The sequence below is a fragment of the Chiloscyllium punctatum genome, chromosome 39 (assembly GCF_047496795.1).
Source record: "Chiloscyllium punctatum isolate Juve2018m chromosome 39, sChiPun1.3, whole genome shotgun sequence".
NCBI lineage: Eukaryota > Metazoa > Chordata > Chondrichthyes > Orectolobiformes > Hemiscylliidae > Chiloscyllium > Chiloscyllium punctatum.
The window spans coordinates 53,068,516-53,085,845 of record NC_092777.1 but is presented as its reverse complement, the minus strand read 5'-3'; the positions used below and the strand labels follow the sequence as shown (position 1 = coordinate 53,085,845).

Genomic DNA, 17,330 nt, shown 5'->3' with positions numbered 1-17,330 from the left:
AAGATAGCTACTGAAGGTTTATTTTTGGAAAATGTTTTCTAAATTTCAACACTTCGCACACAATCCTTGACAACAGTTATTTGCCAAACAACTTACATGCTTCCTGTGATGGTACATTTTAAATTCTTTTCTCAAACTCTGCAAGATGCAAACTGGAAGCTGCTCCAATTTCTCCGCAAGTCCACCTCTCTCTGAGGTCAGTGGTTGGCCCCAAAGCATAACACTCTATGTATCTGAGTGAAGGTTCAAAAGCTTCTTCGAACTCCTGAAGTTAAGTGGTTTCTAAATGACTTTACAACCAAAGTAGTAGTGTACTTTCAAAACATGGGAAGGGAGGGGAATAACAGTAGCCAATTTGTTTCTCAAACTACAATGAATTAATGACCAGACAGCATGCCTAAGTGACATGAGCAGAGGGAATAACTGCTATCATACTAGTAAAACTTAAGTCTTTTCTTTGAATAATGGCATGGGATCTTTCACACTTATTTGAGGGATTGATGTGATCATTTCATCTGAAAGACTGGGCTTCCAATGGTGTAGTATTACAATAAAGCAGCATTTTCACAACCACTTTGTGAACCCCTGCCAAAGGTACCTGTGAGGCGTATTGGTCAGGTATGTAGAATGTGGTACAATCACTTGGCCTTCCAACTCAGAGGCACAAATGCCATCACTAAGACAAGACTGGTACCCAATAATGCAAAAGATGCCACAACCAATGAAATAAACAACCTACTTGCACATTCAACACAATTTCCAATACTAGATGCCGTGTTTAGCCACAAGCTAATCACTGGATTTCCATGCTCATTTGTTCTTATTAAAATGCAACTCTGGTAACATGAAAAAATGTCTTAATCAGTTAATTCAAAACAGAGGGGATGTTCCAAGAGAATTCCAATTGGTTGGTGTCAACACAGTATGTCCACTTTACAATTTCACTGAGCAAATGCATTTTTCGATAAAAATAGTATTAGCAAAAGTGTACCATTTTGCTTAATTTGATGGAATTGTAATAGGACTCCTCAGGGCTCCAACTGAATGCATATTTACCTTCAGATCTAAGTTGTTATGGGAAAATATCTTTTAAATTAAAAGCACACACCATTTTATTTCATTTATTATGCTTCGAGTTGCACAAGAAAATTTCATTGCCATGGCAACACTGTATATTACACCATGTGATGCACTGTAGCTAAAACATGGAATAGTATCATTTCAAACACATTATTTTCTGATAAAGGGTAGAAACTGAATGGCACTGAAGCCTCTAGGCAAATTGCAATAAGACATATATTTGCAAATACCATTCAAATTCCATCATAGCTATTGCAGTCCATTAGCATTTTGACACCATTCTCTCTCTCATTAGGTACCACACCCTAACCATGACGTCCACAGACTTCCACTGCATCATGTTAGTCCATAGTCATGTTTACCTAGGTACTGCAGTGGTTGCGCTTGGAGTCTTCAGTATAGTTGACAATGAAATTCTTCCACTGTTACTGCCTGTCATCAAATAGACTAGACGGATTTACTGACTGATTATCAACCTGCCTGGCACATTATGAAGGAATCTTTCATGGTTATCAAGTGGGTCTTAAACCTGGAGATTTTGGTCCAGAGGTACAGATGGTACTTTTACACCGCACGATCTTTGGTGCTCTTTAGAATTCATATTAAAGAGGGGATCATGAATGAATAATACAATTTTGTGCTTTTGCTGGAAAAGTTGAATGCCATCAAACTTGTAGTTTTCAACACAAAAATGCTTATATGTTTTTTAATTACTATACTTCAAGGCTATTTGAATAAAACTGATAATAGTAGACCAGACAGTATGTTTAACTTCCCAGATCTCAGCTAATTCTTTCGGAATTATAAAACTGACTTTTTAATATTCTTCTACACATTTAAGGAAGTTGAAAAATAGGGACTTCAATATTCACATGAGAAAATGACATTTCTAATGCAGAAATTTAGTAGGGTAAACTTTATAAAACTAATTTTATCCATTAGTGATAAGATAGAGTTTATCTAGCACTCACTGTATTGTTTACATGTAACACCACTATGATTATTTATCAAGTTAATCAATGCAAGTTTTAAATTTATAACAGAACTCCGTGAATTGGAGTAGCATAAGTAATACTTCTTGGACCAGCTGCTGTTCCATACTTGACACACAGGCCAGAAAGTTCCAAGGTTGCTCAATGCTAACAGAGCTAGCTGATGTAAATGATACCTGTTTAAAACTGGAATAGCTTTGAAGAAATTTGGTGGCCTACAAGTAATTGGAAAGTTTTCCAAAATCTGTGGACTTCTAGGAATTCCAGCTTTAGCAAACTGCTCTGAACAATGGCATCAACTTCCACAAATCTACTTCTTCATTCTACTAACAAAATAACAAGGGTGCAAGTCAATGCAAATATATACATATTGCATCTTGAACAAACAAACATAAAGATAGTTTAAAAAAATAAAACTGTAGCCCAGAAGCTGCCAATAACCTTCCCCAAATCATTTCCCATCTGATAGCTCAAACCTAACAGTTCAGTAACAAAAAAGGAGACAATTTCCCAGAGCTTGCTCCAGTTTCTCCAAGCAGGGCAACATTGTAAAGAGGTGGCCAGTGCTAAACTAGTGCAGCAATCACATCCAAAGTGTACTTCCACAACATGGTCATCAGATCAGAGATAATTGAAATAAATGACTGGGCTACTTTGCACTTACTTGAACCTGATTCAGGAGAAAGCTAAACAAGCCAGCATGGAGACTTGCACAGCTCAAAGTATCCTTCAGTACTGCTGAATAACAATTTCCCCATCTAGGCCCAGCACTAAACAGCCTGGCAGTGAAGTGAGGGATTAGAATTGCCAATACTAACCTCATATATACCTGGAGGTTTCCTTGCTCTGGACTTTCCATTTAAATGGTTCTTCATTATCAAAGACACATTTTACCTCCAATTTAAATTTTTAAAAAAACTCATAAGCATTAGGTTAGCTTTGAATTCTAAATTTTTACCAACTGTCATGATGGATTTGAACTCATGTCCCTAGAACATTAGTTTGCGATTCTGGATTACTAGTCCAATAACATTATCACTCTGTCAGCACTTGGGAAACATATGCATACAGTTATATATACACATATACAATTAGCATTACATATATGTAATACATATATTATAATTTTCTGATATTTCTAAAGAAAGTAAATTCCATTTTTAAAATGCAAACTTTAAAGGAGATATAAAATATTAAAAATAAACTGGTTGTGTAACTTGACGGGTTTGTTATTTCAGCTGTCAACTAGTACATGTATTTTTAATTGATTTTTTAAATTTGCTACACAATCACTTGCCACATTTACCATAATTTCCCCAGTTATGAACTTTCTGCACTGTATTACATTCATCAACAAGGCAGCAAAAACAATGGCCACTTTAAACAACCATAAAGAGACATGCAACAAGGTTTGCTTTGCTCACTCTTTTGCTCGACTTCGCCTGCTACAATAATCAACCTGTAAGCAGGAATACAAATCTTACAGATTTGAGCAAAACTGTATTCCTTCCCCAATGTGTTACAATGTAAGGCTCATCACACCACAAAATAGCATATAATTTAACTTAGTCACTGCTCTCATCAGCATTCAACTGCATTGCTTTTTACTCTGATGGAAATAGCGCAAGCTCTTTCTGGGTTCTGCTCAACAACCTTTCTTGACCCAATTTTGTCTGCTTCAATTTTCTGCCCTAGAAACTGCCATACTTCGTCTCCACCTTCCTCAGGCTTTACAAAACTAGTTTAAAAAAAACTGCACAGAGTTCAGCCTGAGGCAAAGATTTCAGTCATTTTGACTGCTCTAATTGCCCTGATTGCTGGCTTATCGTAAGAAGGCTCAACAGGATCCATCTGCCACATTCTATACAGCAACCTCATAGGCAGTCGTTAGATTCTTAAGTTATTCGGTGCTGCAATTGAAGTATTATGTATTGCCACTTTTTTAAAATTGAAAAATAGCCAAATTATAATGAATCAAAATCGGATAACCCAAAATTCCAGTCATGTCAAAGTCATTAATATTGGCAGAATAGAAATTCCATTCGAAGGATGTCTGTGATAAATTGAAGTTCCAGACTGGTAACTCCAGATTAGCTGAATTTGTGCAAGCCAACGACATGACAAAGCCAACTAGTCAGAATGGAATTAGGTCATCCAATACAGGAGTAAACCATTATTTGACATTGAGATTTCTCTGTGAATCCCTGCAGCTATGCATACACATGTGAAAGAGTTAAATGTGCTGCCAATTGATGACAAAGTGAGGTAGAAGCTGCAAATGAGAGGAGAGAGATTTAAAAAGACATGAGGGTGGTTCGCGTGTGCGAAGAACTTCTTGAGGAAGTGGTGGATGTGGGCACAGTTACAACATTTAAAAGACATTTAGGTAAGTACATGAATAGGAAAGGTTTGGAAGGATATGGGCCAGGAGCAGGACGTGGGACTAGTTTAGTTTGGGATTATATTCGGTATGGACAGGTTGGACCGAAGGGTCTGTTTCTGTTCTGTATGGCTCGTGGAAAACTGTGATACGAACCAAAAAGCATCATAATTCCACCATCATGTTTTTCAACCTTCTGAAGCACAAAACAAAAATATTACAACCATTAGATGTTTGCTTCAGCAAAGAAAACGACTGCCTATCCCAAAGGTGAAGAAGCTCTAACAATGAACATTCCCATACAGTAAAACAAAGAACTGTGGATGCTAGAGGTCTGATATACAAACACAAACTGCTGGCAAAGCTCTGTGAGAGGAAAGCAGAGTTAACATTTTGAGTCCAGTGACTCTTAATCAAAACATTCCCATTCCCAGTCCAATCCTTCAGGAAAGAGAGTCACTCTGAAAAAGGGACTGAGCCACAAGAAATTCACCTGCAGTGATGGGTAGCTGGATCAACGCAAGGGAATACACAGCATAGTCTTCTCGACAAGACTGATTACCATCTTCTACTAGTTCAATCTGATTTGACATGCTGTGTCAGGTTGTGTGAAATCAGATTCAATGGCATTTTTTTTAAGTGAATAAGAAGATCAAGTTATATTGAAATGGGGAAAGAGTGAAAATGACTAACTGGACTCGACTGATACATTTAATGGCCCCATCTGTGCTGTACTACTCAATGTTTAAATTGTTGAAAAATGGGTATGGGTCAAATGGGGAGGCAGTGGTACAGTGACACTGTACTAGTAATTCAGATGTGCAGGTTAATGTTCTGAGGACTTGGGTTCAAATCCCATCATGGTTGATGGTAAAATTTGAATTCAATTAAAACACAGCCAGTGGAAAACTATGTAACCACTGTCACTAATGTCCCTTAGTGAAGGAAATCTGCCATCCTTACTTGACCTCATATACCTGTGACACCAGACCTACAAAACTGTGGGTTCAGTCTTAACTGTTCTCTGGACAATAATTACTGGCCGAGCCAGCGTCACCCACATCTCATGAATGAATAAAAAAAACGCTCAATTTAAAATGATTTCTTCAAAAGTCATGATTTGTCTGACCAACTTCACTAAGCTGTGCCATTGCTAATGCTGAATTTAAAATGCTATTTCTTATTCGTGAATTATAGTCAATTGATTTGATTTTCTGTGACAGTCTTCATAATGCATGATAAATTCTTGTATGGTTGGGAAGATTTCCAGTGCCTTGTTTTAGAGAAGTTGTCAGTTCATTCTTTATAAAGAGGTTGTGATTTTAACCAAACATGGTGCAAAGAGGAAATCTTCCCTAATGGTTAGCAAACAAAAAATGGGACTGAGCAAGATTTGTACTAATTGTTACTCATTAATGATGGTTCTAGAGATTGGCTAATAGAATACACTGTTTAGAAAGATCTTAAACCAATTAAAAACCGATGCATTCGAAGGTTTATTGAATTTTCCTTTGCTAATTTAGTACAATGCACACAGAATTTTCATTAAGATCAAAAAGCTAAAGCTCAGTGTATTAGTATACAAATTTGTCAATGTCTTTAAAATGGACAATATAACGTACTAATGGGCAAACCTTCATACCAACAATTTGCAGGCAATCAATACATAGTCACATAAAACCCAAAATTTTGGATAATTGAAAATTTCCCAGAAGAAATATTTTGTTTTCACTTCACCTGAGAGTTGATACAGAAAAGTAGATCCCAAAAGTATCTACCATTTAGAAGAAAATTTAGATTCTAATTCCAGATCAGCAAAAGAACAAAAACAAAGCTCTTATGAAAGTAGATTTTATAATTGATAGCAGTGAATAATCCCTCAGGATTTCGGGTGGATCATTGATCAACTGTCATACAATGCTTTACTAGTACCGGTCCCTATGAAATCTTAAAACTGGCTAGATTATTCATGATGATCAGACCAAAAATTCCTGTTGTCTGTTTTACTGTGCTTTCCTACATTCAATACATTAGTTGAATATTTTTATGGTTATTATTTTGTTGCCTACTGATTCCTAATAATTTCACAAAAAAGTAACAAAACATTGCCAGCTAATTATCCTGTTCACAAAAATAGTTACATCATGGCTTATTGAACTGAAGGAATGTTTCTAAAGATTCCCACACTAGGGAATGCAAAGAGAACAAAAGGAGATGACATGCTAAGATCAACACAGTACAATCAACAAAGAATATTCTCACAGCTTTTGCTCAAATTATAGCTTTAGCAGGCACCAGATGAAGTTGATAGGTCTGGTCATTGTGAACTAACAACATAGAATCCACCATGTTGACATTTTTCATCATTGCTATTATATTGCTAATAATTAAACATGAACTGCAATTCTGCAAACTGCATTCATGTGCGATCTGTTCACTCAGATGTAAAGGAACACGAATTAATTTCATAATATTGCAATTTAAACAACTTATTGACGCTAACTTATGAGAATGGTATCCTTGAAGATAATTCTAATTACAATTATAGGTTCCTGAAAGAGGAATCTGTTACTTTCAATTAGTTTATATCAAGACTATACTGAGATACCCAAGATATAACAGCTTTTGCATACATTCCAGAAAATGAGATTTTCATGTTTCCATGTTATATTCCATGCTAAGTACACTATACATTGGAGGTGGAATGCTTTACAAAATATCAACAACTTGATTGTACATTTTACAAATCTATGTACAAACACAAGACACAGTTTAAAGGACTAAATATAACTTGAGCATTTGATTAAGTTCTGGAACAAGTATTCCATGTAAAGAAACACATGGAAATGCACCAGAGAAGCTACCAAAGGAAAGAAAGAATGAAGTGAAGTGTACTTGGTAAAATGCAAACATCAAACTATAACAGAAATGGTCTTAATTTTCGTATCTACTTATACATGCTAAACATTTTTTATTTGAAGCAATCGTACAATATGTCTCTACCCAGGGTAGAAATTAGAGTTTTAGCAATAACACAGAAAGAATTGTATAGATTTAATTTATTGAGTAAGGCCAATCAGGTCAATAGTTGTCCAACACTTTCTGGAATGTCTACAAGACCACCAACTGGAATTTTTAACCTCAATTTTCACATCAAATTTGCCTCAACCTCTTGGTCAGTGCCAATGCCTTAGGACTGTCACTGACCACAATGACCTTATCTACTCTAATCCTTCCAACCAGGAATTTTCAAGAAACTGCTAAGGTGGATTGGGGCAGCATGGTGTCTCAGTGGTTAGCACTGCTGCCTCACAGCACCTGGGACCCAGGTTCAATTCTACTCTTGGTCAACTGTCCGTGTGGAGTTTTGAAATTCTTCTATGTCTGTGTGGGCTTCCTCTGGGCTCCAGTTTCCTACTACAGTCCAAAGATGTGCAGGTTGGGTGTATTGGGCATGCTAAATTATCCATAGAGTCCAGAGATGTGAAGGCTAGACGGATTAGTCATGGGAAATGCAGGATATAGTGATGGGGAAGGGAGGGTGGGTTGGGTCTGGGTGGATTGATCTTCAGAGGGTCATTGTGGACTTGATGGACCAAACATAGACTGTTCTCACTCTTCTCACACTGTCAGGATTCTATGATTGGTATCTTTGAAAGGGAGAGTGATGGCTTGAGAATTGCAAGGGGCTAGGTGAGAATTGTTCAGAGCCAGGGAGAGGGATGAACATTCTTGAGTTGAGTGAAAGGAAGTGGCTGATCATTCATATTGGTATTGGGGTGGGGGAAGTGCTGCAGTTTATTTCTTTGTCCATAGCTGTCCAACAGGTGGAACATCAGCTATAAGGCGGCCTGGCAAAATGTCCTACCTAGCCCAGAAGCCATGTTTTCAAATAAAGGTCAGTCCATGTGGAGGATATCTCAAGGACAGTTTATTAGCAACAAACATGGAAGAGAAGTGGCCTCTGACTGGAGGCAAGGCAAACCATGTTAACATTCCCACACTAAGCTATCCAAGTGAAAGTAACCTGGATACTGGGGAGGACAGAGACGCTGCTGGGTTGGATGGATTGTGTTGCTGTAAAGGCACAATGCTTGCTGGGGCAAAGTGGTTAGTGGGACTGGGGGTCAAGGCAGCAAGTGGAATTAGGGTTGAATCAACAAGTGGGGCTGAGGCAACAAACAGGCAATGGGAAAATGAGACAACTTCACAGAGGACAATCCCTGTAACACACTATGCTCAAACCAGCAGAGTAGGCCTCCCAAGTCTTGGGATTGTGTGTGAGAGAGAATGTGGGAGGCAGAAAGAGACATTATGGAAGGCAGAGAGTGAGTGTGTGGGAGGAAAAGAGTTCCAGTATGCATACGAGATTGAGAGAGAAAATTAATATATGGAGGCAGAGAGAGAGAGTGAGAGACAGAGAGCGCGCGAGGAAGAATGTTTTATGGGAGTAGAGAAAGAGAGCAAGAAAATGTGAGGGAGCAGAGAGAATGTGTGTATGGAAAAGGGAGGCAGAGACAGCGAAGATGTTTGTGAAAGGCAGGGAGAGCAAGAGTAGAAGACAGAGTGTGTAGGGAATGGAGGGAGTGAGTATGTGAGCAAAGGATAGACTGTGCGTAAGCATCTGAGTGTGCGTGTGTCTTAGTGCGTGAGAGTGTGACTGAGTGATTGGAATGAGTCAAATACAAAAGCAAAGTGGTGGACTAAAAGAGCGGGAGGAGAATAAAAGGGGCAGAAAGGAAAACTAAGGAAAAACAAGTGTTCCAAGTTGAATAGCCTCAAGAAACAACTTATCACCTGTTGAAGTGAGAATCCACAGTGCCATTGTCTACTTTCTGGTCCTCCAAAGTTCATTGCTATGTTGAGAACAAAACTCTACATTAACAGGTCCTTTCAACATGATTTATCAGCCCAAAATAACTGTGGTTATATTAATCCAATAAATACAGCAATTTCAGGATATGGGCTTTCAGTGACATGGAACTTTTTCCATAGGCAAACAACAAAATAGAATAAATCAGTTTAATTGGTGGCAAACTTGAACTCATAGCATATCTTCCTCACAGCACAAATTGCTGGGAGGGTTTAATATTAATAGCAGGCACCTTGAATTTGAGATTACTTTCCCAGCATTTGCTGTTGGTAATTTTACCACAAAAGGGTGTGAGTGGAAAAAGTCAGAGCTGCTTCTTAACTATTTTCCACCATCAGAATAAACAAAATTTTAAAAAATAATAAAACACTTGTCATCTCAAATTACTCACTATAGGTTTCATATGAGGCTATTAAAATGATTTCCCATGAAAATAAATTTCAGCTCAATTCAAAACATTTAGATTTAAGATTGAATGAGGGCATAGGTGAACATGAAAGCATTACTGACCAAATACTGGTCAAGCTAAATAGAGTATAGTGCTGTTACTTATTCTGGCAGTTTAATGTTGCTTTATGCACTATTTCCCAATTTGTCATTCTTTGGCATGAAAGATAGAAGCTGTCGATTGAATGGATTCTCATAGACTTTCAGTAATTAGCTTTTCAAAAGTACTTAGTTTGGGCGGAGCACTATTTCATTAGGTGCTCTGATAGTATAGCTATGACCTGAGTCAACCAATGCATGTCATCTCTTCAAAATGTAATCTTGGTTCTTTGTTTAAATTATTTCAAAGGGAAATGCTACAGTAAAGAGTTTCTTACATTTACAAGAAATACTTTAAATTGCTGCTTTAATTTTCTAGATATGTCATATTGATTCAACATAACCAACCTTAGCTATCATGTATACAGAGACAAACATAATCTGTGGCTTCTACAATTTGAAGAAAAACAATTGAAATAGGTGAATTAGATTATATTACATAATAATTCAACAGACAGAACAAGATAAAAGAAACATTGTCATTTAAGATGTGATTGCCTTTGGGTATGAAATCAGAAATTGAATATGAATATGCTACAGCTCCTGTTGGCCATTTTATTTCCCTATGGAAAATATGAGTGCCTCTGAATAATATTTCTATACATACATCCCTCAGGCAGAAGTTTAATGATCCTCTAACCTAATTTTAACTTGATTCTTCAAACCATGAGCAAAAGTACAACATGAGAATGCAGTCCCTGCTTATTTTAACTGAATAAATTTGCTCAACTATCTACACTATTAGAAACAGCATGAGTGCATATTTATTGTAAAATGCAGTATTGGAGACTACATGTTGTATCAGCTTTTCATACAATACACCCATCCTAGTCAGATCTGCAAATTATTACCCTATAATCAAAAAGGAAAGAAAAGCAATTGTAATGACAAAATAATTACAATAACTGCTACAATCTTGCTGTACAGCACTCAAGCTTAGAAGAATTCCATTATTTTAAACATTAAAAGTGAAGAAAATTCAGAGGGTTTCCCTTGATGCGTCGAATATGCCCACTCACCCATTGTAGAGAAAAGAAGAAAAATACACCTTTTGTAATCTTCAAAAATCCTAAAAAATTCCAAGGCAACTCATAGACTTTTAATATGCATTTTTTGTAGTTAAATTATTTCAACCAATTGCATACAACCATGAGTTAAATAACTAGGCAATCTGTTTGAAGGATGATTATTGAGCAATAAATGTTGGCACAGCTTGCTTATCTTCTTTGTGTTGTGGCCTAGTATTTTTTAAATCCATAACTTCTAACTTGAAAGCGACACCTCCAAAAATGCAGCAATCTTTTAATAAGATACTGAAATGTCAGCCCAGACTAGGTGCTCAATTGTCTGGAGAGGATTTAAAGTCTCTGGCTTGAAATATAGAAAGAAAAAGTGAACATTAAATGGAAATTGTGGAAAGACAAATGTGCTTTTAATATATTTTTTTGATTAACATCTGCCTGTACTATTTTTGTAAAATATAATGTTGAATAGAATTGGAGACGTGTGGATCTATTGAACAGAATTTTCAAGCACATTCTAGAAAGGAGAAGTTACAATCAAACCTTACTAAGCAATGCACAATATACCATTAATATTTTACATCCTTGTAGAACTGGTTAAGTAATTAAAAATTATCTAAAGCAGTCAAACTAATGATTCCTTCACTTAAGATGATTGCTGTTGGCAGCAGTCCTGATTTTGATGGTAACATTAGAAGTTAAGAGAATTAGTACTTCTGTTTGCGTGGGTGCCTAGATGCCTTTTCTAGATATTCATAAAACAGTTAGCACTTTCTCCAGATGCAAGTAAGTTGAATATTCAATTAGAATAAACAAACTAGACAATTTTCCAAATACTGGTCTGCACACTCCTTCTCTGCTTACTAGGTAGGTTTAGTGGTCACATATCAAGTCACAATTTGCACATTCCAAACAACATCATGTTCCCTGGACAAATTCGAATGCATCCAATTGCTGTGGAGGCAGCACGAGGTATCAGCTGCTTTTGACATTGGATTGCTGACCACATGTACATTGAAGCACACAGGTCCAAGAGCAAAGGGCAATTGAAGGTCAGGCAATTGCTGGTATTACAACTAAGTGAAGGAGCAGCATGACCCCGAATGAAGTACAAACAGACTGAGGATCGAGGGGCAAGGGTGCCCGACAATGACAACAATCAAGGATTGGAATAATAATTGAGTACTGGTGGCATTGGTGAATCATGTTCTTTGAAAAATGGGAGTTGGGACAAATACTTTTGCTCTTCCTCCCCACAAAGTGTGCAAATCCATAATTTTTTGGACCCTAACAGGCAGCCCTTTTGGTATGTAAAATTGATTTTCCAGGGTACAGTTGTCTATGGCCACTATTGGAAAAAATACTTATTTTTTATCCAAAGCGCCTAACCCTTGTTTCAGAAGTGGGAACTGCAGGCCATATTTTCACTCTTAGTAACACGGAAGGCATTGCACTTCTGGCTAGATTTAAGTGTTTGCTTCTTGCCCACTCATACCAGAGGATTAAACTCCTATCAATCACTTGAAAACAGAGCATTGGGCAGTCAGCGTCTTAGACCCACACCTCTTTAATACAAATGGAGTTGGTAGCAATTAGACCTCCAGTAAGTAACAGTAATGTTGTGTCTTGAGGGGATAAACTATGATTGATTATTCGCAGTCTGTTTTGCATAATACTTCACCAGATCTTTCATAACTCATTTCATTTATTGGTCAGAGTCTTGAGTACAGGAGTCAGGAGGTCATGTTACAGCTGTACAGGACATTGGTTAGGCCACTGTTGGAATATTGCATGCAATTCTGGTCTCCTTCCTATCGGAAAGATGTTGTGAAACTTGGAAGGGTTCAGAAAAGATTTACAAGGATGTTGCCAGGGTTGGAGGATTTGAGCGATAGGGAGAGGCTGAACAGGCTGGGGCTGTTTTCCCTGGAGCGTCGGAGGCTGAGGGGTGACCTTATAGAGGTTTACAAAATTATGAGGGGCATGGTTAGGGTAAATAGGCAAAGTCTTTTCCCTGGGATCAGGGAGTCCAGAACTAGAGGGCATAGGTTTAGAGTGAGAGAGGAAAGATATAAAAGAGACCTAAGGGGCAACTTTTTCACACAGAGAGTGGTACGTGTATGAAATGAGCTGCCAGAGGAAGTGGAGGAGGCTGGTCCAATTGCAACATTTAAGAGGCATTTAGATGGGTATATGAATAGGAAGGGTTTGGAGGGATATGGGGCGGGTGCTGGCAGGTGAGATTGGGTTGGGATATCTGGTCGGCATGGATGGGTTGGACCGAAGGGTCTGTTTCCATTCTGTACATCTCTATGACTCTATAACTCATAACAATACGATAATAGAAATGTTATTTAAAATCTAAATGATTGAAGACAAAATGTAGCAATACACAGATAATGACAGTTAGTTCACTGTTTGGAAATTGAAAAATGCAGGAAAAGTTCCACTAAAATACTTTAAATGAGGGGTGGGGAAGAGGGGGTACCTGAAAAGTTATAAAGCATGAGCCCCAGATCTTCTGATTGAAAGTTAACTGTTGCAGTTAATTATCCTGACAGTGGTGCTGCTGGATCTCTTGCCTCTCAGTGGTCCCAATTAACCAATTATTTGGGAATTTCCAGAAAATATGAACTTCCATCAGGCCATTACCCTGTATCTGGAACCTTCCTATAAAAAAACTAACTCCAAGTTGGAGACTTTGGAGGGTTTCAACAGACTTGTCAGAATATTTTCTCTGAAAAAAATCTCAGTCACACAGCATGGAAATAGACCTTTCTGTCCAACTCGTCCACATCAATCAAATTTCCCAAACTGAACTAGTCCCATTTGCCTGAATTTGGCTCAGATCCCTCTAAGCCTTTCCTATTCATGTATCTGTCCAAATGTCTTTTAAATGTCATAAGTGTACCACTTGCTCTGGCATTTTATTCCACATACGAAGCACCCTCTCTGTGAAAACATTGCCCCTCAGGTCCCTTTCAAATCTTTCTCCTCTCACCTTAAAAATATGTCCTGCTAGGGAAAAGACCTTTGCTATCTATGCCCCTCATGATTTTGTAAACCTCTATAAGGTCATCCCTCAGTCTCTTATAATAATGTGAAAGAAGACCCAGCCCATCCAGCATTTCCTTATAACTCAAATTCCCTTCAGTCCCAGTACATCCTTGTAAATCTTTTCTGCACCTTTCCAATTTAATAACATCCTTCCTACAGCAGGGTGACTGGTGATTACAACCTGCAGCAATCTCTGAAATAACTGTAAAATTGAGGATGCACCCCTTGCAAACCTCACCCAAACTAGACACCTCCTTTGAGATATTCCCTGCCCAACCTGCTTAGCTATCACCCGATCTAACTCCTTACTGACCTATCTGCCCTCACCAATTATCTTCACTCTCTAGCTTCTCAAAATGCTTTTGGGACCTTTAAACCCCAGAATATAGAAGTAATTGCCATTAAAAGGGGCATAGCTTGGCCTCCAAAGCTGCTGTGCTGCAAGATTCTCAGGTTACTCCATATTTCCTGATGGCCCTTTGTGGACCATTCGGTAGGATAAGTGGAAAAGGAGGGCAGCGCAATCCAATGGTGAAGAGGAAAAAAGGAACAGGAATTCATCCCTTCAAGACTGCTCCGCCATTTACTACAATTATGGCTGATCAAACATTTCAATGCCTTTGATTCAAACTATCTCCATAACCCATAACCACCTCTCACAAGATTTGGCCTATCATAGTAAATGAAGTCATGCCTCCATTTTCTGCAAATTATCCACTAAAATTCACAGTTGCTTCTTATCAGTTAACCACTTTTTTTATTTATAACAATTTCCAATTTCAGGACAGTCTAATTATTTCATATGGAGCATTGCTGTGACACTGTGACTCAAATACAGTTACTTACTGGTTTTCTAACCTAACAATGGAATATTTTTATGTCAAACATATATGTGAATGCATGCTGAACCAGCAAGAATCACGTAAGCATATAATCCTCAAACATGATTAATAGAAAATGGTTTGTACAAGTCACAGGAAAGCCACTTACTTGGGAAAAAAAAATTCAAACTTTTATGTGTTCTACGACTGTAAAACATATGTTGCTTAAAAAAATACTAAGTCTTCAAGAAATCAATCACATCTGTTTTGTAACTGGTAACAAAACTAAAACTGTAAAAACAGCAATCAAACATTGAAATCTTGTGTGTTTGCCTACCATCTGAGACAACCAGCTGCTTACCTGAATGTCAGCCAGGAGCTCCTGCTTGCGTTTGCGGATACTTTCTAGCTCTATCTCCTCCTCTGGAGTCAGGTCTGCGGGCACTGTAAATAAAGACATGAGCACAGTTAGCTAGCGAGATCAAGACTGTAAGCACAATTGTTGGTCGGACGCTCAGCTGTCTGACCTTCAAAGTCACCTGACCTATGTTTAAACAAGTCAAGAGCTCCATCGTATGCTCCATGCCTTTCATTTCTCTCTGCCCAAACTGATTTTTAATGATTAAAAACCGCCTGAAGCAAATGCCTTGGAATAAAGGAAGAAACTTCCTCTCATTTAGATAATGCATGCATGCTCATGTGTGCTGAACTCTATCCTAATATATAACATGCTCAACTCAAATGCTTAAGCCACTGTCAAGTAAGCAGGTTATGAAGACTTCAATTCAATTCAGGTAAATATACAACTTGACACTGTATAAATATTATTTCACATATAGCACCACCTGTCAAACACTACAAATTAAGCAACAGGGTATAAAAATTATAATACAGCAAAATTTAAGCTGTATTATTGCAACATTGATAAACAAAATGCTAAACACATGATGCTGTGTATAGGTCTGAAAAGGTTAATACTGGATTAAGTGAAGTAAGCACCACCCATTGTGATGATATCATTAGGACTTGATTCGAGTAAAGACGGAGTTTTCAAGGAGACAAATCTGGGGTTAGTGGGCTCCCAACAGTCTCTGACGTAACTTCAGTCATAGTCATATAACCTATAAATAATGGCAGTGTTGAGATAAGGATGTGGGCATCACTGGCTAGACCAGCATGTTTTTGACTCTAATTGTCCTTGAGAAGGTGGTATAGTGAGTTGCTTTCTTGAGCTGCTGCTGTCGGTGTAGCATACTCTCAGCACTGTTACTCAACAAGACGCTCCTGGTTAGACCAGAAACACTGATATCTTAATCTACACTAGACAACCTTAGATTTGAAGGAACCAAGGAACAATACATGGTCCGGTATCCTGGACTTATTGATTTATTAATTTAAGATCAATAATGGCAGAAAAAGGTTTGTCAATTAACATGAAAATATATAAACTTAAGATTCTGTGGAGTTTCTGCTTCAGGTAGCGTATAAAAATATATGACAACATCATTGGAATGGCTGGCAGTGGTGGAGTACAAGATATCAAATATCATAATAATGTAGAGTTCAACAGCTCACAATAAATTGAACATTTCACTGGAGACTGCAAATTCTAGGGATTTTTTTCATTCAGGTGAAAGACCATTGCAACTAACGAATGGCATTTCGAGAGAAATAAATGGCCAGTCCTGCATTGCCTGAGCTTTCACAAAGCTTTTCATTCATGCAACAGAACATTCAAATATAATGCAAGAAAACAGTTCTTACATCTGTGTCAAATTCACAATGAATGTTTCAGGGAATTCTGTATGAATGCAAGGTTACCGATAGCTTTTTGGAAAGTATTTTGGGAAATTAGATCTTTTAATGCCATCAGCGAGTGTTGGTGATGCTCTAAATGAAGTCTTAGGTGAGATACTCAATCTGTTGATTCCTCAATCTACCTACTCCCCACATTCTAAAAATGCTTTCCTATTCAGTTATTTTGAGTATTATCTCGTCAACCTGTTCAGAGATGTTATCACATACCTCGGGAGAAGGTGAGACGTGAACGTGGCCTCTTGGCTCAGAGGTAGGAATACTACACATTGTGCCACTCAAGTCCTAGTGATGTCAGAGAGTTCTGAGAGACTACAAACACCTGAATCGACCTTTCAATTCTGGAAAAGTAACCCACTGTTGGGGAGAGACTTAGCTCAGCAGAATATTTGCGAGCTCAGCTCTCATCGCTGCACCCTAGCATTACAATGGCCTGCCTTCCTGTCCATTTTCAAATATATGCCAAGAGGACATATCTCAACCTCAACCTAAATTCATTCTCCATCAGCAAGTTGAGAACTACCAAGTAGTCTGCTCCCACTTTCAGCAGGTCATTCAGTGAATGAAAGCATCTCTATTACACTAGAAAATGCTTCATTCAGGAGAATGCTGATCTGTAACAAAAAACTGGGATTTATATATCACCATTCACATCCTTAGAAGGTTCAAAGTATTTCACAGCTAACAAAACTTTTTTTTTAATTCTTGCAGCGTTGGAGAGAGGGTCACTGAATATACTTAAAG

The 17,330-nt window shown here is 37.8% G+C and overlaps 1 protein-coding gene across 5 annotated transcripts in view; it reads right to left on the bottom strand.

Moving 5' to 3' along the window:
- The window catches only part of cyth1b (cytohesin 1b), a 225,759-nt gene that overhangs the window by 55,234 nt on the left and 153,195 nt on the right, over positions 1–17,330 (bottom strand). For all 5 annotated transcript variants that reach the window (XM_072558716.1, XM_072558714.1, XM_072558715.1 and 2 more), the window contains exon 2: positions 15,133–15,215. In XM_072558716.1, the coding sequence (XP_072414817.1) occupies positions 15,133–15,215 (83 nt within the window). The remainder of the gene's footprint in view (positions 1–15,132; positions 15,216–17,330) is intronic.